Below are 20,485 nucleotides of genomic sequence, written 5' to 3' on the forward strand. Positions count from 1 at the left end.
ATCTCTGCAAATTCTCTTGTATTTTCAGTTGAAATACTAACAAACTCTGAAGTAAGCAGAAGTTAGTATCAAATGGCAGAGTCTAAATAATGGCACTTTTCAACAAGCTTTATAACTACAGATCTGTGGACACAAGATACACGTCATATTTAGTGACACAACTCTTAAGCTATTCCTAAGCTGGCAGATGCAGAGCAAAAGCTGGGGTACATCACATTTTGAAGGGGAAATAGTATCTCAGGTAGCAAGACACTCTAGTAAATATACTGTGGAAATTTGGCAGTATGGAACATGAACATAAAGTATGGCAAGACTGAGGGACACCTACTGAAACACAGATACTTCCCCTAGGATACTCTCCCAGCTTCCTGTAAGCTAGACTTCAAAAACTCCTGAGGCAGTGGTAGTATCTTTAACACATCCTTGATGACTTCTTTCCACCTTATATTCTTTTTAACCTGCCCAAACTCTTTGTATCCGTAACATCCTGCAGCAGTTCCATAGCATAATCCAAGTTCAATTGGGTTATGTAGGAAGATGTGCCTTCTTGTAACTAAACCTGCTGCCTGATGCCCCTTAGGGAGCAACACCTCCTATTTACCATTTCCACACTTCACGAGTTTATTGGCATTTATCACACCCCTTCTTCTGTGTTTCCTTTTCAGATTGGGTCTCACCTTCTGCTTTGCAAATTCCCTCCTTCTGTTCCACATTCTAGTTGTACTTGCACAGTGAATAGTTTAACCAACTTCCTACTTCGCCCTCCACCCTTTCTCAAAACACAAATAGGCTGAATGTAACACATCTTAGCAGAACCCCATGGTAATTTCCTCCTGCTGTGGTGATTTGATATACCTTTAAACAGGTATAATCTATGACCAAATCTATGTTTATACCATGACAGGTTGGGTTCTATTATGAGCTGTCAGATGAACCATGCTTTCACACCTTGAAAGAGTCTAAAAAGACCAGCAGAATGACTTGCCTTTAAAAAGTATTGATTCTTCACACTGTATTTATCCATAGGTCTGCAAATCTTGTTCATTACTCTTGCTAATTACCCCACTGTTTCCAATACTCCATAAAACTAACCAGGCTGCAGCTCCGCTGACCTCCTTGAAGTCTTTTTTAAAATCTGATGGCAGAATTGTCACTTTGTACTCCTTGACCATCAAAACTGCTCTAAGTGACAAGTTCCATGCTACAGTGAGGGAGTTAGCAGTTTCTTCTCTCACTTCTGAATCTGTGGGAGCAGCCTCCAGTCCTGGCAGCTTGCTGACACTCATTTCATTGACCTTTTCTGCCATTTCAGTTTACAACAGCTCTTCCCACCCTCCCTGCAAAGAAAGGTTCTTTAGTACTTCCAAAATGAACATCAGTGCAAAAATCCCAGCTTTTGTTGCCTTACCTTTAAATGTTCCCATTATAGTTTGATCATTTACTCTACCAACTTACTGTGAAGTTTACTCTTTCTGATAGTTCTTAAAAATAGGATTTATAATTAATTAAGAAACTTTTTCATATAGCCTACTTTATAGCAAATTTTACATTTGATGAGTTACAATGTGCCTCCACTTTTCTTTTTGTGGATGTAACTTCTACTTTGTAAAGGTTCTCCCTAGTTAAAATCAGCCTCCTACCTTACTTTCTTTGTCAAAAACTTTTCTTTGATGGATAAATATTTATTTAGTGCATGTAATAGTTGTTTTAAAACAATTTTCAAGATACCTGCAAGAATTCCACCTTTTTGGCAGCACCTGTTAATTGTCTTCAAAGTTTTCTAATTTTCAGGAAACTAGGTTTACCTTGGCATAGATTGACTACCTGCTCCAAGAAATGAACTTTTACAGTGTGTAAACATTTATTGTCAGCATGTGTTAGTATATATGGGAATGACTAAAGATTTTCATTGTTATTTGGCTTTATGCCTTTGCTATTCCTTAGGATATATCCCTGTGAAATGCTAAAGCAAATCAATCAGCTAAGCAGGTAGGATGGGGACAGTGCCTAGTGATACAGATTCTTCTATTTTTCTGCAAGGCCTGTGATTTCAACTTAAGAGGATTTTGTGTTACTTAGTGTTACAGTTAAATTTATCATTTTTTTGGTTAGTTTTTTTGTTTAGGCATATGCCATAAGCTCTCCACCAGCAGAACCTACTGCCACTCCTATGTAACTACACTTGGAATTAAATGGTCCTATCCACCAAGTTTTTAAATACATACCTTTTTATACACACATACACACACATATAAAATACAAAAAATAGAAAGTACAGATACTTTTATTTGTGTATATATATTAAAAAACTGTACCTGTACTGTCTATTCTTTTATTTTGGTCTAAGGCATTTAAATAGTTGCTTGCTTTATGATCTCTTTAAAAAGAGAATTCTCACTGGCTGAACCAAACTCTGATTGTACACTGCTTGAACATTTTATTCTATTCTAGAATGCTTAAGTATTGAGTATCTTATAATGATCTTTCGCCTGCCTACCTATGTAAAAGCATTACCCTGCCTCTGTGATACTGTATGCTTTTACTCTCCAAATCCAAGTATGAAACTATATCCCCTGCTACAAAAAAATTAATTTAAAATACCTCTGGGCAATCACTCATAATCTAGTGGACAGCAATGGTCATCACCTAGGAGAATTCCGTGCATAGCTGTCATCCAAATTTAGAAATAACAATGCTTAACTCCGTATCAATAAATGAGACCTAGATATACAAACAGATCCAAATTAAGAAAAAAAATTGGATATTCTAATTTAAACGCTGAGAAAAACATGGTGCTATACATTTAACAAAAATTTAAGAAAGACACTTAGACTACATGGTTTTTATACCTCCAAACTATTAACAGTAGATACCTTTCATATTTAATACAGCTTTATTACAAGTAAATATAATCATTATTGCCAAAAGAGAAAGGCTATATAAAAAAATCCAGTGCAAAATAAAAGCACCCTACAAAATCTGCATTTCTGTTCCCATTGACAGGCATTTAGACCTTGCAAGAACAACTGATTTCAGCGACTCAAAGCAGTTACTCACTGGCACAAAGTTTAGACAGGATTTGCTCGAATTGTAGCTGTTGACTTCAAAGTAAAAAAATGTGAGACTCATTGTCTGACAGGTGCAAACATTAATACAAAATCTATTAACACAATATGAAACAAACGTACATTAAATAGTTTTGTTTCCGGTACACCAGATTTTCAAATTAATTTTATAAATTTTACATATTTAATGAAATGATTTATCTATCATTGTGGAAAACACAGTTCTTTATTTCAAGTTTATATTAACTATAAATATCTAAGGACAGGAAAGATACTCTTCAAGTTGGCGTGCCTTACTTCCCCATCCTTTATGTCTTCTGCTCTTTGCCTTTCGGAGAAAACATTACAGCATAAGGCTGCCGTCTTTTTGGACGTTGACAGGGAGCAAGATCCTCTTTAATATATCCTTAAAAGAATAAGAATAAATCTGAAGTAAGAAATACAACATAAAAACACACATAACTTTAGTTTCATTTTTTGTTTACCCTCAAAAAATAACTTGATTTTTTTTTTCCTTTTATGGCAACTGGTTCTCACTTGACAAAAAGTTATAGATCCCAGGGTGCAATATCATTAATGAAAACACTCCACTGCTTTCTAGTTGATGACTGCAGAGTAATGCAATACAGACACATAATACTGAAGAATGGAAACTGAAGAATTGTTCATCTATTCAAAACAAAATTGCATTTTTCATTGTCTGTCACTGTTATATAAAACCTTCTGTAGAAAAAAGTATGTAAGTACTGCAAATTCACAGTTGACTAATAAAAATCACTTTTTGAAATGTATTTCCTAGTCATACACAAGAAACTTCAGGCACGTGTGCTTTGTGGGTCTAAATAGTACATTTCTTTGTTTTGAGGGCATTCTTATTTATTAAAGACTTGTCCATCTGGAAAAAGCCACACATGAACCTATGGATCAAACACACCTTGAAAGCTCTCTGATAAGAAAAGTATGTAGAAAATTTCTGTAACATGCTCACTGATAGTAAGCAGACATTTTATGCAAATCAGTTACAGCACCTGGCTTTTGACAAATCCTTACTGTTTATCAGCACTAACATCCCCTGAAGTGAGAGTAGTCAATTCCTACTTCATAGTTGGAAAATGCTCTATGCAACTCAGTTATTCAAAAAGACCAACACAAACCACAACTGGTTCAAGATACCAATAAGTAGAAAATACATCCTTTATACCCCACTACTAAGTGACAGCTGCAATTGCTCATCATGGGAACTCTCTCTGGTGTTTTGGTGTTCTTGCTGCACTCTCGTATAATATGGCTTTTTATCAGGAAAGGGCTGATCTAAAGTCTGCCTCTGAGATGCTGTTGAGGACCATTAACAACTGAACAGCTCTTACTCTAGCAGAACAAGGAGATAGACAAGAAGCTAATTTTAATGGGGTTGCAAGCAGATTCTAAATGAGTAGTAACAGACAATCTCCCTAACAGGATATCTCGATCACCTGAAGTTATAAATGGACATGCCTAGTTTAGACCAGCTTTCTCATCAGCTGGAACAGGTAAGAGGCAGCCAGGTTGGAAGAGGAAGGACTATGATTTGTTCATCTTGAAAGATAATGATCAAGAACCAAAGGTGGTTCTGGAGTGGTGAGAACTGTCATTACTTAGGGTAATGGAGGAACGGATTAGCCTCAGCCGAGCCCTGTCTAACTGGATACACAAGAGAGCAAAGAGACTACTCGCAAAGGAAGTGGCGATTCAGCAGCATTCCTGAGGCGCTGGCTAGCTGGACTGAGGGATTCACTTTCCCTTAAGTGATACCAGAGACAAATTGATGGGGGAAAAAAAAAAAAAAAGAACCATTTTCCTAAAGCCTAACCAAGCCCAAGAAAGCTTAACGGCCTGCAAATTCTATGACTAGCTTAACCCTTGGCAATGGATATTTAAGAAGGGGGAACTTGATTAAGGCTTCAAGCAAATTTCACATTTGTCCCCCACAATGGAGGGGAGGCTTGAAGTTCTGAACACCGTGTTTGAAATACACGTATTTCTTGGAAATACGGCTTTAAATTTAAATGAAGTCAACTCAGTATATCTTGATTAAGCAGTACGATTTGCACTACGAAAGTTATTAAGTCCCTAAAAATCAAAGCTCCCTGTTCTGAAAGATTAAGGATGATACTGCAACACTATCACACAAGAACACATACACATCTCTGGCTACATTTTCCTATGCCTGACCTGAAACTGTTACAAGAACAGATAAAAATAAGTAAAGATTAATGCTTCACAACTAATAACATATGCACAAATAAAGTTAAGTAACTCAAAGAGAGTTCGTATAGTCCTTACCTCAGAGTTTCACCACTTCTGAAGAAATGTACTTGTAGTACACTACAAACTCACCATGTTTTAACATCATTAGTAAAAACTAATTTTTATACCAAGCTCTAGGATTTAGAAGAATTATTTAGGAAAGAACAATCTTCTGCGTGAAGAGGAGTCAAAAAAAACCCAAACCCCCAGCTTTTGAGTGTCACTAACAAGAAGGGTATATGTATTAAAAACTATTTAATCACACCCTACCTTCAATATTTCCATTATCATGTGGTATTATGGACCTCTACAGATACAGACAAAGGACATCAACAGTACTGCCTGTCTCTCCTTGGTAAGTACAATCTCTCAGCCTTTGCCTTTGAAAACGTTGACCCAATTCTTGCTTTGGTTCAAAGACATGTAGGGTTTTAATTAAGTTCTATGAAAATCCCAATTATTTCTGCCTTCTCTATCTAGGGTCTAAGAAAGTTGCCTTATATTCCCTTCTTCTTAGTAGCACAGGAGCTGGTAAAAAAAGGACAGTATTTTTTCAAAATAATGGCTGCTGATAAGTAAACAGACCTCAACAAGACTGTGTGAGAAAGGCTGCTTTATGAACAAGCGATAATTTCAGGGAACCATTTTAGGGAAAAAAAAAAATCAGCTTTAAAAAGTGCTTTGTAAGCCTTTTTTGCACAAACCTCTTTCCACACAAGTTTGGGTTGAAGGAAATCCAACCTCCCAGAAATTTTCAGGAGTATTTGGAGGAATGTAGCGAAATCTGTGTCTTGAACAGGAAGCTAGTTTCTTTTCTCTCTCTTCTTCTGGAATGTCTGCATAATACTGAATGTTAGGGGTGGGGGTGGGGGGGAAATCCAAGTTAACAAATACATACATATAGAGCAACTGCTTTACACAATGACATTGTCAATCACTGTTTATTAACACAGTTATCTAAAAATAATGGTGAGGATAGCCAAGAGTAGAGATGTTATTCAAATGACAAACACCTGGCCATTATCCTAAAAGCTTACTGAATTTACAGATTAAGTACAACCTTATGGTGGCAAGTTTATTAGCTTTATATCTTTTAACATACCATAGGTGCAAGGTTTATGCATGTGTACAATTACTTATGTCAACGTTTTACTGACTGATTCTACAAAGCTAAGTAGCACAGGTGTTGAAAAAGATAGGAATTTTCTAATAAACTAAGTTTCAGCTCACATTTACAAATAAAATAGAAAAGTGAAAAAATGCAATACAAAATCCATGCTGCAGAATTATTTCCAGTGTCTAAATTTATAGTAGTAACAGCAAACTTAAGTCAAAATGCTTCCTAGTTTATTACCCTCAAATTAGGAGTAAATAGCTAGTTTAACTAGCTGACCACCACTGGGACTCCAGAAACTATCTGCCAGCTGGGCATTATCTAGAGTATATAGTAAATTGGCTAGCTACTCTTTCATTCCTGTCAGCTGTACTGGGGGCTGCAATGAGAAAAGTTTATACACTCTCCAAACTTTTTTGCTGGGTGTTCCCATGAGTAGCATCATAGAAACCCATTTTTTTTTAATGCAGTTTTCTACTGTTTTACTTTGTGATTCTAGTTAGCATCTCCTAAAAAAAAAAAATAATCTGGCACTTAAGATATCAGAGTACCAAAATATTTTCAAAGCGAATGCAGTTTGATTCAAGTGGTAAGCCAACAGTCACCATCTGGATTGCACAAGAAACGTGACCCTCATAAAAGTGGTAAAACAATTCTATTGAAATGGTAGTGTTGCAATTCAAAAAAGGCAAACTAAAGTTTAAAACCCCATTCAATCAGCTGGAAAGTGATCTAGACTGGGGAAATCAGGAAAGGAACAGAATACCTCTGTCAATAAAGATTACTTCCTCTCTCCATCTACTGGTAGGATTTCAGAAAACCTACTTACTTGGAATCATAAAGTACACTAATACATTCCTTTTTTCCTACTAGATGGCAGACAACGTATAAAATAGGCATAAAAATCCTCCTCCAAAAAATTACGAGAGAGAAATCTTGATGATTGTATAGAAAAGCGTAATCACAGCTCTGAAAATGTCAGTGACAAAACTGCATGAACTAGGAAAAGTAGACTTGTTTCATTTTGTAATTCTGTAGTCTATGGGAACTGCCTGAAACTGAGGTACATTTTCTTCCCCCCCCTCAAATAAATTCAGATTTCTTGCCATCTACAACATGTGTCACCAGAACATATTCTGCTCTCAAAGCCCTTATTAGTACAGGAATCTGATCTAGTAACATGTGGGTCTCCTGGTCAAGAACAAAGATTCAGGTTGTTAGCAGGGTGTACCCAAAATTTCAGATTATTGGTCTGTCTACTACAGTGTCCTCGTATGCAGGATAGTATAAACTGCCAGTTCCAAAGATAATATTCAGGAATGGTTATGAGCCCCTAGTAAAAGGTTCTTGAAAACATAGTGTGTATAAGCCCAGCATACTCCCACACTCTTGACAGCAGAATCCCTTTCAGTCACTGAATTAGGAGACAATTAGTTTGAAAATGTTTGCCACTGTTTTATACAATGTTCCCTTAAACAGCAAAAAGCCTATGCCAAGACCAGAACTTAAGTGCATATCAGTAGCTTGGGGATTGAGTCAGATGGAGTAGGGTCACTTATGCAGCTGAACTTCAGAGACCCAGCTGGAAAAATGTCTGTGCCACTCAGTTAAATATCTAAAGACTAATGAAAGAAGAGGAACAGGTAATTATCATCCAGTACACATCAATTTTCACTGATAAAAGTTTAAAAATGACATGGTGTTAAGTCAACAAAATTAATTATAAGAATTCTACAGTATCTGTATAAACCAAATAGATTAACAGCTGAGTCTTATTTAGGGATAATTAGCAGTGCACCTTATGTTTGTACTTTAAATAGCTTGGAATTTTAGAAATCGGCCTACTAAAAGTTTGCAGTGTGCCGCTTTTTTTTTGGAATTAAAATGTTTATGATTGGTGAGGAATATTTATGGATCAAACAATGAAAAATACAGTACAGCTTTGTAGGAACAGAAAATAAAAAGAACAATCAATAATCAAGCTACGTATGTATTCAAAAGAAAAGTTACTTTCTAATTTATTTTGGCTTGTTTAGAAATCTATTAGGGTTGACAAATAATGAGAAAGTTACATATATGTCTGCTAAACAGCAAAAAGAACTCTCAGCTGTTTTCTAGATTGATCTTACTATCCACAACATTTTCAACCCACACAAAGCATTTGAGCTAGGCTTTTCCATGTGTGAAAAAATATGCAAAATCTCATCCTGCAGTATCTTCACTGTAAAATAATTGTTTACAGAACTCTATAATTTGCAGTCTCAAAAAGAGAACAAACCCTTAAAGTGTTCCTCTCATTAGTTTAGCACAAAGTTACTTAGAGAGTAATTTCTGTAATCCAAATATATATAAAAACATCTAACTGATTCTCCTACTTATCTAAAGAGTAGCTAGACTTAACCACACTAACATTACTTTTACAAGCTCCCAGTAACTCCTGCATACAATCTTTCTCTGATCGCATCGCAAAGTCATAACAAACCAAAACAAGACCTCTTATCAAATGTTCTATACTGTAAAGTGAATGAGATGTTTCCACAAAGTTTTAAGATAAGGACTTATAAAGGCCTTTGGTATCAGTTAAATCTCTCATATTTTCTCAAAATGACAGATAACTGTCCCCACCCTCATACTGCATGCAGCACATGGCCAGAAACAATTTACTGATTTCTACCCACTCCCCAAGTATTTCCTTAGACTTTGGAGACTTTTCAAACCCATATGACTAATAAGTAAGCCAAGACTTTTTTAAAGCATCATTTAAGCTTTGTCTAATACTCCCTTTTTCCACAGGTATTTCATTCAAAGCTAGTTTTATTATGGTGCAATGACACAGCCAAGCATTCCACACATTCCAAGACATTCATCTTGAATGGTGTAGACTTAAAAAAAACAAAAAAACCAACCCACCCAAAACAAACCCAAACTTTTCTGAAGTTTAATGTAGAAACCTAATAGTGTAAAATTGGAGCTGTAAATGTTTCCAAACACCATAGTTACCACTCTAACTTGCCAGAAAGTAATAAGAACTGGATTTGCTGAGGAGAAAATCTGTAGCTTACAGAGACAGGAAATTAAAACACTTAACACATGTCTCTTGGGCTAAGAAATAGACTGAAAGTTTGGGGTTTTTTTGGTTTTGTTTTTTCCAACATCTTGTTTTCTTTCAAACTCTTTAAATCAAACATATTTTTGAAAATGTTATAGTTGACTGTAAAACTTAATTGTTTGTATTTAACAAGTTTTACCAAAGCTATTTTTCAGGAATGTGTTTTTGTTAAAAATATACTCTAATAAATTTATTCAGCTAAGTAAACGTGACGATTACAAAATGAATAGCAGGAGAATCTATGAAAAAAGTTACTTCTATATAGGTGTGGAAATTAAGTGAAAATATCCCAGAGAATTCATCAGTATTCAGTCATTAATCCAGACTTCTGCTGAGTCATAATGTATAAGATCATCACCTAATTAACTCCAGCCTGAAAGTCCATTAATGACCAAATGAAATATGTCCTTATTACACATGTAATTACTTTAATATTTTATCTCTATACCAAGTATCTGAAAGCAGTTTAGTAATTTGAAAGGGAGGAAAAAACTGTAACATAAACCTAAAATTTCATGCTAATGTAGATATTTTTGCATGCATTTGCACATATATACACATTGGCACCTATGCTGGTGCAATTATCTGAAAATGCAGACACGCCAGAAAACAAGAAAAAAAAGCCACATCAAGATATATCTCTACATAGGTACAAAAGGTCATAGAACTTACTTATTCCAGTGTCTGTAAATTTCAGTAGATGTTTTGAGCTGAAGTTTAGAAACTTGTAATTATTCTTTGACTAGCTAATGTATTTTTTATTAACAAAAATCTTACTGGAACCATGATGTGAGAAGTTTCTATCCTCATAGAGATACACACAAAAAATTTAAGACTTTCTAAGCTATATGCAGTTACTACAGTTAAAAAGCACACAAACCAACCCAAAACTTGGTAAAACAGCTTTGGTAAACACTTCTCTGCTATTGTAGGTACTGATGATGATGCAACCAGATTCATAATGTCAACAGCATGTTAGCACTTAGATACTATCAGAGTTAAAAGAATGGAAGACTGACCAAATTTTAAAGCACTACTTACTATTTCACATTCCTTACAAGTATGGCCAGGCAATTTTCTTCTTTCTTCTTTTTTTCGAATAACCTCAATATGAGGAAAATCTAACACAGTATTCTTTCTGAAAAACAAAAGTGTTTTCACACAATAACACATTTTTTTCTCCTGCATGTCTGGAAATTTTCGGTTTTTAGAACACAATAAAAGAGAGTCTCAAGAGAAGAAAAAATATCAGATAATGCCTGCAAAACCCAATCATACTGCATTTCATAGCTGAATAGGACTATTTTTGTAACTAAAACAGTTCCAGGATTTTTTAAATGTAATATGAACTTTTACATAACCAGACATGTGCATCTCCTCATTATGGCTTTTCATAGTGTCAAAGTAATTACTAGATCAAAACTATTCAAATATAGATCTTCTGTAGAATACTTATTTTGTCCACGACACAGTTGTGCTTGCCCTGATTTCTGCAAGAGGAACGTATGTTGGGGTTCAAGAACAGAACTAACAGATTCTTTTCAACTTATCTGCTAACAAAACACTAAAGTTTTACTCTACAAAGAAAACATGCTGAGGTAAAAAATAAGCTAACAACTATTTAACTGAAGGGGTTGGTATAATTATGAAATGAAGATTCAGACTACCAATTATGATTACACAGAAAGGCAACAGAGGAAGCACTAAGAGGTACAGTTGTTAAACATTACTCATTTATTGTCTAGAGGAAGGGGCAAAAATGCCAGAAAAGGAAGGCAACCCATAGGCTCTTTGCTCAAACTCATGCATGACCACATGCCTGTAAGAAACAACATGAATTACAAAATACTGCATTCAATAAAATTATAAAAAGCAGAAGAGGCAATCTCTTCTCTTCAGCAAATGTGATAGATTGGCATCTCAATGTGTTTATTTTTTTCCCCCTGCCCCAGCTTTTATCTAAGGCTTTTATCTAATACACTAGATCTTTTACCTGTGCATCTTCAGCTGCTAGTATGTTACACCCAAACAGGTTTATTTTATGGAAGAAAAGTTCCCTATAGGAAGGATATAAAGAGCCTTAAAATGCCTATACAGAACAAACTAAATTACCTTTCATCGCTTTTGAAATATGGCTCTACAAAAGCTTTCTGCTTGGCTTTATCTTGTTTATCCTCATGTTCTGTAAATATACATGCAAAACAAAAAAATTACATGTCATATAAGGTTAACAGACTGCCTGGAGAAACATCTGTAAAATTATTAGCCAGCTATTAAGAAATACAAAAATCCATGTACATTCAGTCTGAGACAACAGATTCAAACAGACACTAAAAATAAGATAGAATTGATTGAACCAGTGATCAAAAAGCATTACTGGAGTGGAAGGGAAACAGCAGTGAGACACGTAAAAAAGATAAGCAAAGGAAAGGTTGCTTAAAATACAAAATACTTCAAAACCTTCTACAGAACCTAGGATAGGGAGAAGAAAGAAAAAACAAGTAATCTGCAGCTAAAACATGGTGTTTTCTGTAAGAGTCACTTTGCTGTACAGCTTCTATGCCAACTTCCATTACACATCCCATATTTGTGTGGTGGATATATAAATGAACTACCAAAATAATTTTCATATTGGTTTATGTTATGTCCTTATAATTAATACATTTTCCCATGAATTTATGAAAAATGAACTCATGGTTTATTTGTTCCTAGAGAACAGAGCCTGATTTCAAATTGATTTTTGTAGTTTAGTCAGACTAATAAAGACAAAACAAATTATATCCCACTCTTTAATTTCTTGCTTGCTGCTGTTATTCCCTTATCCTGCTCTTCATCATGAAGAGTTTCTTTTTCATCACATGCAGAAGGACTATCTTCTGGTAGGCAGGATTCGTATTCTTCATGGGTTGTCCGATCAAACATTTCTGTTAAGGTAGTATTCATTTTTTTTTCTCCTCCTATTATAAAAAGCATAATGAACATCCAAATCAGTCTCTCAACAACTGAAGTCAAAAAAGCATAGTTTGACTGAATGTGTATCAAAAGAACTAACTTTTACTTCCTGCTCCAGTACTGCTTAACGCAACACCAGCGATACATGTATTCTTTCTGCAACTTCTCTGTCAATCTTTTAAGTGTGGACAATGCTCATGTATTTTTCATGAAGATACCTTCATTCAATTTCTAAAATTTGATTAATTACTAAATCACTTTGATATATCTTTAACCTTAATACTGGCTACATGAAATTTTTGTTCTTGTAATTATGGAGTTATCCAAGCAGAAGGAAATACTTTCTGTGGGTAGGAGATAAACTACAGAAATGTGATCAAGTTGCAACAGCTTAAAAAATACAAAACACACTGTTAAAAGTCACTGCCCTGCAGCCACGATTCACCACATACCATAAATTAAATGTGATATAAACACATTTGGATTTAAGTATACTAGTTCTATTTATATGCCATTAAAAATGAAATTAGTCTTCCCATAGAAAGTCTGATATGATTACATAGCAAATTTTCAAAGCGGTTTGTTGTAAGAGTGATTGTTGCAGATGAGATCAGAACTATTTTATGGTTAAGTACTTAACTCTTTAAGCACTGTAAAAGCATAGCTCCTGGCTCTATCTCAGCACAAATGCTATCATTTTCTTAATCTAAGTTAAAAAAAGCGCAACGACAACCACTGATTCTACTAGGAAACAGACTGAACTTTGTAACCTACAAAAGTACATCAGTGCTGTTTTACTGCAAACCATTTTCTACTATCTGTTCATACAGGGGAAAAAATGCCCTTCTTTCTTTCCTCCTCCTCCAAAAAATATAAAAGTCTTACTTTGATTGCTTTCCTGGCTTTGCTCTTGATTTTTCATTTTTAATAGCATACTTTCATTAACATATGTAGAATCCATATCAACAACTTCCCCTCCGACTCTTGACTGAGAACCACCCTAAATAAAAAAAGCAAACACGACAACTGCACTCAGGAGCAACTGGTATAGTCAGTGTCATCGCCGTATATCTGAAACACTTTCACAACAAGTTACTGGCATCTTTTTGGACACTTTCTGTGATGTTTTTTCTGCAGTAATGTCTGCATGATAAAGACGTAAAATCTACATAAGAAAATAATATTTTGAAATTCAAATGTGAAGCATTTATCTGGTGGATTACATTACCTGATGGGCAAGAAATGCCTTAAAAGTTTTCATGTTAAATTCCACAAAGATAAAAAGTAACAATGAAACATACAGAAATTAAAAACTAGTCAAATTAATACATTTTAAGATAGCCTTTAAGTGAGACAAAACAAATAGACTTCAGGGAAATTCTCAGAGATCCTAATAACCAACCTGCACCCAACTCAAAGAAAAATAATAGTCATTATCTACACATTTGCTATTACTTAACATAAAGAGATATCACGGTGAACATTTTCACAGGAAAAATTATGAAGTTTAGAACTTTTTTTTTGTCTTAAAAGAAACCCAAAACCACCCCCAAACACATCAGTTTCATACTGAGTAGCCACCTGGCTGAATTTATCAAATACAACTAGACAGTGGAAATGTTTTAGAATAACTGTAGTGTACTATGCATAAACAAACATTTCAAGAGTGCAAACAAATACCAAATGAATTTAGATTTTTGTTAAACAGTGGTTTTGGTCTGCCCAGAATAGAGTTCATGGAGTTTAGAGTTCATGGAGAATAGAGTTCAACCTTTGTAGGCTTTCTTCAAAATCATAGAACATGCAGACTTTTTGCGCAAGTTTACCTTTGTATCGATCACAGTAATGTCCATTTTGTACTGTGAAAGGTCAGCTCCTGGATCTATGCTCCACTGGAGGTTTTCTAAAGAAGGTTTATCTTTCAGGTCTGGATGCAGAGAATATGAGAAAAAAGGCAAATAATCAGAATACAATTCTGCCAACAGCATCCTATAGCGTCATAATTATAAGTCAGCTTTCCTTTTATCAATTCATCTTTGGGTTTAGGGATTGATTTTTCTCAAACAATGAACATGCTCATTTTTGTAAATCATATCTTGTCTGAAGAGTTAGAAGTAGATCTTTAAGTTTTTTGTCATATGCAGGGAGCACATTACTCCTTTGTGTTTGTATGAGGTATGTAATACATAAAATACTCTTGCACGTAAAATCTCTGCACTGTGTAAATCAAGTAGTATTAATACTGGATAGAAGACATTAGATCAATAAGAATACAAAAGTCAGGTCTTAGAATACAAAAGAGTACAAAAGTGTCTGGTCATTGTTCCAGAGATGGCTCTTGATTTATCTGTGAAGTAGAGGTTTAGATTCCAAGCTACATGGCCACACCAACTGCCGACAGATTTTTTTTAAATTCACAATGCAAGTATTTCTAAATAAAGTATGAAGCGTAACAGCTCAGCTAAGGAGTACAGAAGCAGTGATTCTACAATCCCAGTGCAAAAAATAAGTTTTCAGACTGGGAACACTTAACAGGAAAGAAGATACAACTTCTAGGAAGAATACTTGGCAGCATCTGTTCATTATCATTAAAGGTATAAATTTCTTTAACAGATCATCAGGAATCATGAAAAATATTAACAAAATGACTTACCCTTACACTTCACATGCTGCAGTAAACAACAATGCTAAATAAATGAGAAAGAACAAGATTCCTAGCCTGTTGAGTTTACAGCTGAATGCCAATGATATATTTATTATATAGTAGCAAAAGAATGCCAGGAAGACACAGATTGAAAATGTGGGGGATGATCTTGAGAAGTCCTGAATAGGATGAGACTAAGTTAGAAGCAGAACAGAGAACGTGATTAAAGTGGGAGAAAAGAAGATATTAAAAATTCTATTAAATCATAGCACAGGCTGGAAGGGTGGGGGGCAATAAAAGGAACATTTTCATCAAGTTACCTTGCTCATTTTGCAGTGCTTTATTTTTTGATAGTCTACAAGGGTTTGGCTGAAGTACAGATGCTGGTTCAGACTCTCCATGTCCTGTCCTTGTTTTCTTTCTATTTGGTACATGGCCACTGGCAACCTAACAACATATTGCAATTTTACTATTTCCCAAAACTTTAATATTTCAAAGGAGAAGGAAAAAAAAAAGTCAGAAAAGCATACCTTCACATCATCAAAAAGTTGCTCTGTCTCTGCAGAACTTGGCAGTGGTGCAATTTTGAAGGGAGGAACTTCTTCTTTCATTTGGATCTGGTTTTTCTTATCTGGGAATGTTTTTCCCAGCATTGGCTCTTCTACATAGGATTCCTCTTGTAGATCTCTGCCAAACAAACATCTCTCATTGTTGGCATTTTGAATGGATGATGAACCTTCAGGAATGGGCTTTCCTAGCTGTGAAAAAATGTCATGCAGAGTCACCTGTTTCAGTCTATTTTTAGAGGTCTCCTCACTTCCCTGTTTTTTCTCTTGACAACGAACTCCAGAGAAGCGATCAGACAGATCCAAGGGCTTATCAACTGTATGTTCCCCATTAATATGCTGAATGTCCGATCGAAAGGGCATAGAGTTCTCTTTGTTGAAGGATGTTTTTTCACAGCTAATTGCATGCTCATCTTCAGCTTTCTTTCTCTTAGCACACCTGCTTTCTAGCTGCCTCTGGTGTACGAGAAGGAAATCGCTCTCAATCACCTCATTTTTAGCTGCACAAGTGTTTCCAACACAGGTTACTGCCTCATTACTCCTCTTTTTCACAACCATTTGCCTATTGATAGAGGCCTGGCTGATAACGGAGTTGATTTCAGTTCCAAGATTCAGCGGTGCAACAAAAGCAACATCTTCAGATTTTGATCTACTTTTATGAGATCTGGAACTGGAAGGACTGTTGAAGAGGTTGGTTTTGAGATGAGGCTTCAATCCTGGATCTAGATTACAAGAGGTATGACTTGTACTTGAGTTGTTCTTCATATTGCTAGAAGCTCCAAAAACAGGAGAGGCTACCTGAGAATCCCAGTCAACATGTGGTGGAGTGTTCTGAGATGGATCTGAAAGACTGAATACAATGAGAGAGGAGATATTTTTCTGGAGTACACAGGGGGCTGGGAGGAGAGAAAGGGATATACAAAAATTGTAAGTTTCCTACCAGTGATCTACTTTAAAGCTGTCAGAGATGCTAGTATTAACTGAAAACAGAAGCAAAAAGAAAAGGGAAATTTTTGGTCTAGGACTAAGTACTGTTGCACTTAGAGCTGTAAAAGGCAAAACACAACACAGACCTTGTCCTTCGTTTTAGTATGGTGTGAAATTCTGTTCCACTTGCAACTGAGAACCAAGGACATAATTAATTAAGCCTACGTAGGAATCTCTTCTACCAAAGGACTCCCTACCTTTCAATGCAGTGAAATGGAAGAAAGTGAGAATGGTTGTGATAGCAGTCTATCTAGGTTCTTGCATAGATCTTATAACCACAATAACAGATTCTCAAAGCTTCTGCAAGTGAAGGAAAAATGTGCAAGCTTCTTTCAGGTACTCTGTTTTTTACTTGCCGTCACCAAAACATGCATTTAAGATGACAAATAGGGGCTAAAAAAAATTTCAGTTTAGACTACAACATCTTGAGGAGACTGGGAAGGGCAGCAGTCAACTGGTAGGACATCTAGCCAGCAGAAAAGTTTTATGATCATTTTCCTACCCCAGCTCTAGGCCCCTTACCCCTAGGTTTATGGGCCTCAGAAGATACCTCACAATAATAAGTCAGTGAGGGAGGGACTGTGTACATAGAAAGCCCAAATCAGAAGTTTAAGAATGAAGTAGAAGTCCACAGTTTTGCATTCTATCAGTTCCTTTGCTTCTGATGTTATTTACTTGAAAGAAGCCAGTATAATATGAAAATATTTACTTCCATGTCTGTACCTTTAAAGCAAACTGCTGTTAGGTTTTAAATTCTACTAAAACCAGAACTTCATATAAGCCTGTTTAAAACAATACTATTATAACCAAGTAGAAACACACCCTAAATTGTTGTCATCATTTCTTGATTCAGAAGCTGGATGTTTTCTTGAGTCTTCAGACTGCATGTTCTCTGGGGCCTGGTTCATCACAACATTAGTGCAGGGAGGACTCAGTACACTCTGGGACTCCTGACAAGGAGTGAAGGAAAACAAAGAAAGGAAGTGTGAGAAGCTATTAGAATTAAAAATTAGAAATATGGTAGGTTTGCACATAAATATTCTGAAGACCGATTCAAATTGAACCATTCAAAACTCTGAAAAATAATAAAAGTTACAAGAGATGAAATTTTGACCAACAACTTTAAAGAAATCTTATGGAAATTAAAAAGTTTCATCATTCAAATGCACACACACACACAAAATAGTCTGCATACTATCATTTTCACTGTAGTTACCAAGCAAAAACATCAAATAATCTCACCTGAGTCACCAAACAGTCTCATCACCAAATAATCTTTTTTAGTGTCTTAGACTGGATTACTGCACAAAGGGAGTTTGGCAGACCCAACGATTTAGTCCACTGTCTTAGTCAAACTTGAAAGTTGTATACACAGCAGGAACTGTGCCCCTACCCTCCTCCCCAACCCCCGGACAGGTCAGCACAGTTATATCTCTTCTGGCTAGAGCAATTCTGTAATGAGTAAGCAAAAGCAAATCAAAGTGAGCTTACTGAAACTCAGAATACTTTTGCAGAATTTTAATGCAAAAGAGAAAAATACTGTTTTTGAAAACAACTGGTACAAAAAGCTGATTATGTAAGAGATCTGGGAATACTACTTACAGACTCCTCTTGAACAGCAAGTCCAATTGTTTCTGCCACGACTGCAGCCAAGTTAAAAGATGGCTTTGGAACAGGATAGCCTCCCATCCTTGGTTTATCTTTATAAGTAGAAAGATGCTCACAATAAGTTACATATACATTATAGTATCTTACTCCACTCACACAGATGGTACAAACACAGAACTAAAAAGATCACAAATTAAAATCAGTAATCATGGAAATAGTTTCAGCTGTGTCAGATAAAAATTGTATCTGGAAGTGGTAAGTGGAGAAGGGGAGCAAAAGAAGAATTTCTAGTGAGAGCAAACTGCTGTATCATCACAGAGAAATATACTTCCAATTTGAATACAGCTCCCCAAAATTAAAATACAAAGACAAGTCAATGTAAAAGTTGCTTTTCAAACTCTCAGGGCATGAATAGTCTGAGAAAAGCATGTAGAACAGTGATAATGTATATTTATAGCAAAATGCTTGTGTTGCGTCATTTCCTAGGTGACACACAATTATTCTTCCTGTGTTTTTATTAGGAAAACAAATAGATGAGTTTCCCTTCTTTCAGGGGTTTAACATTACTCAGTTTATTAAACTGGGGCAAGGTAATATGATGGGAAAGTACAAGAACTACAACCACCACAACCCTGACCTGCACAAATAACTCCAAAATGCTGATTCTCACAGTCATTTATAGTTAAATACTTCACAGAAAAAAAAAATAAAAAATCAGGGACACAGAAAGTTCTTGTCAAAGAACTGTTTATGGAGAAGGACTTAAGACTTAAAGACTTGTACCAATTCACAATTGCAAAAAAGGGAATAATTAACAGAAGCACTTCTAAATGTTACATATTCGTGTCAGACAGAAGTGCAATTCTCAGAATATTTTACCTCCTGTACAGTTGGAAAATCAGACGCAAGACAATTGGATAAGTCGCCTAAAATATAAGGTATCTGCAGTAAGAGCTACACTGAGCTTCTTTTATTCTTTTCTTGACCCTAAGCCCTGATGCTATGCCACTAGATCATGTATCTAGTGGCACACAGATAGGCATTAAAAGATAGGCGTTTCAGCAGCAATTCTGTGATTAAACATAATATCCTTTTTCTGGCTCCTGTGTTTAAAGAGATGAACCCTCAGTTGTTGATGAACGCTCAGTTTTATAACATTTTTGCCTTATTTTGAATGGAATTAGAACTAAATCTATTAATATACTTACTTTGTACAGGGGACAGTTGTGAATCACAGGTGTCTGCCACTAGTATCTCTTCTCCGTGGTGACTGTTCACTTGTGTGGAATACAGTGGAATTTTTTCAAACTCTTGGAGAAGATGTAGAAACATTTTCACACAGTGAAATTAGGTATCCTGTTGTGATAATTTTGTGTAGATACAGACAACAATCCTGATCTTAAAAGCACTTGAATGTGAATTCTGATATGTCAGTAGATCCAGTAACCTAAGCACATCTGATTATTTTTATTCTGAGGTATCACTATGACAAATTAGTCAAATATTTCATATTAATCCTTTCTCTCACAAATATGAGCCTAGCCAGTCAGCCATAAAACAATACCAACACATAATTACATCACTTTCTATACTAACCACATTAAAAGTATGTATTCAATCTGTATTTGACCTGTTAATATGGCAACAAAACTATTAAAGAGTAAACCATCCAAGGGAATAATTTTCTGCATCATCTAAGGTAATGAAAAGGTGAAAAACCTGAGATTTTAATCATGACCAACTTTGTACCACGTAGTCCTTTCTATCTGGACACCAACAGCTTTTCATAGCCATTAACTGTGATAGGTATTTACACCATTTCCTACATATTTAACTTTGGTTTAATTAAGTATCTCAATTTTTTATTCAGAAAATGGAGAGAAGTAGGTATGTTTAGAAAGGAGAAACTATTCACAGCACTAAAATTACATATGCAAAATAAAGGGCATGAATAACCAACCCACCCTTTTCACCCCACAGTTGTGCTATTTTTGTTCTTGGAAATAAGCTTTTAGTCAAGACTTATATTGAGATGTAATCATATTGTATCTAAAATACTTTTTTTTATTCCGTAAGATAAATTAACACATTAAGAGCACCTGGACTGTTTATCATATTTCCTATGTATCATTAAAATAGAAGCCTGAAGTCCCT

At 35.4% G+C, this 20,485-nt stretch overlaps 1 protein-coding gene across 4 annotated transcripts in view; it reads right to left on the minus strand.

Annotated features, from left to right (window-relative positions):
• Window positions 1–2,837: 2,837 nt before the first annotated feature.
• RBBP8 (RB binding protein 8, endonuclease) overlaps window positions 2,838–20,485 on the minus strand; it is a 39,806-nt gene continuing 22,158 nt past the window's right edge. For all 4 annotated transcript variants that reach the window (XM_072852639.1, XM_072852640.1, XM_072852637.1 and 1 more), the window contains 12 exons: window positions 19,540–19,641; window positions 18,326–18,423; window positions 17,546–17,673; window positions 15,701–16,586; window positions 15,491–15,617; window positions 14,353–14,453; window positions 13,412–13,526; window positions 12,361–12,531; window positions 11,687–11,756; window positions 10,616–10,712; window positions 6,056–6,197; window positions 2,838–3,471 (listed from right to left, as the gene is read on the minus strand). In XM_072852639.1, the coding sequence (XP_072708740.1) occupies window positions 3,374–3,471; window positions 6,056–6,197; window positions 10,616–10,712; window positions 11,687–11,756; window positions 12,361–12,531; window positions 13,412–13,526; window positions 14,353–14,453; window positions 15,491–15,617; window positions 15,701–16,586; window positions 17,546–17,673; window positions 18,326–18,423; window positions 19,540–19,641 (2,135 nt within the window). In that variant the 3' untranslated portion in view covers window positions 2,838–3,373. The remainder of the gene's footprint in view (window positions 3,472–6,055; window positions 6,198–10,615; window positions 10,713–11,686; window positions 11,757–12,360; window positions 12,532–13,411; window positions 13,527–14,352; window positions 14,454–15,490; window positions 15,618–15,700; window positions 16,587–17,545; window positions 17,674–18,325; window positions 18,424–19,539; window positions 19,642–20,485) is intronic.

Source organism: Ciconia boyciana, chromosome 2 (assembly GCF_034638445.1).
Source record: "Ciconia boyciana chromosome 2, ASM3463844v1, whole genome shotgun sequence".
NCBI lineage: Eukaryota > Metazoa > Chordata > Aves > Ciconiiformes > Ciconiidae > Ciconia > Ciconia boyciana.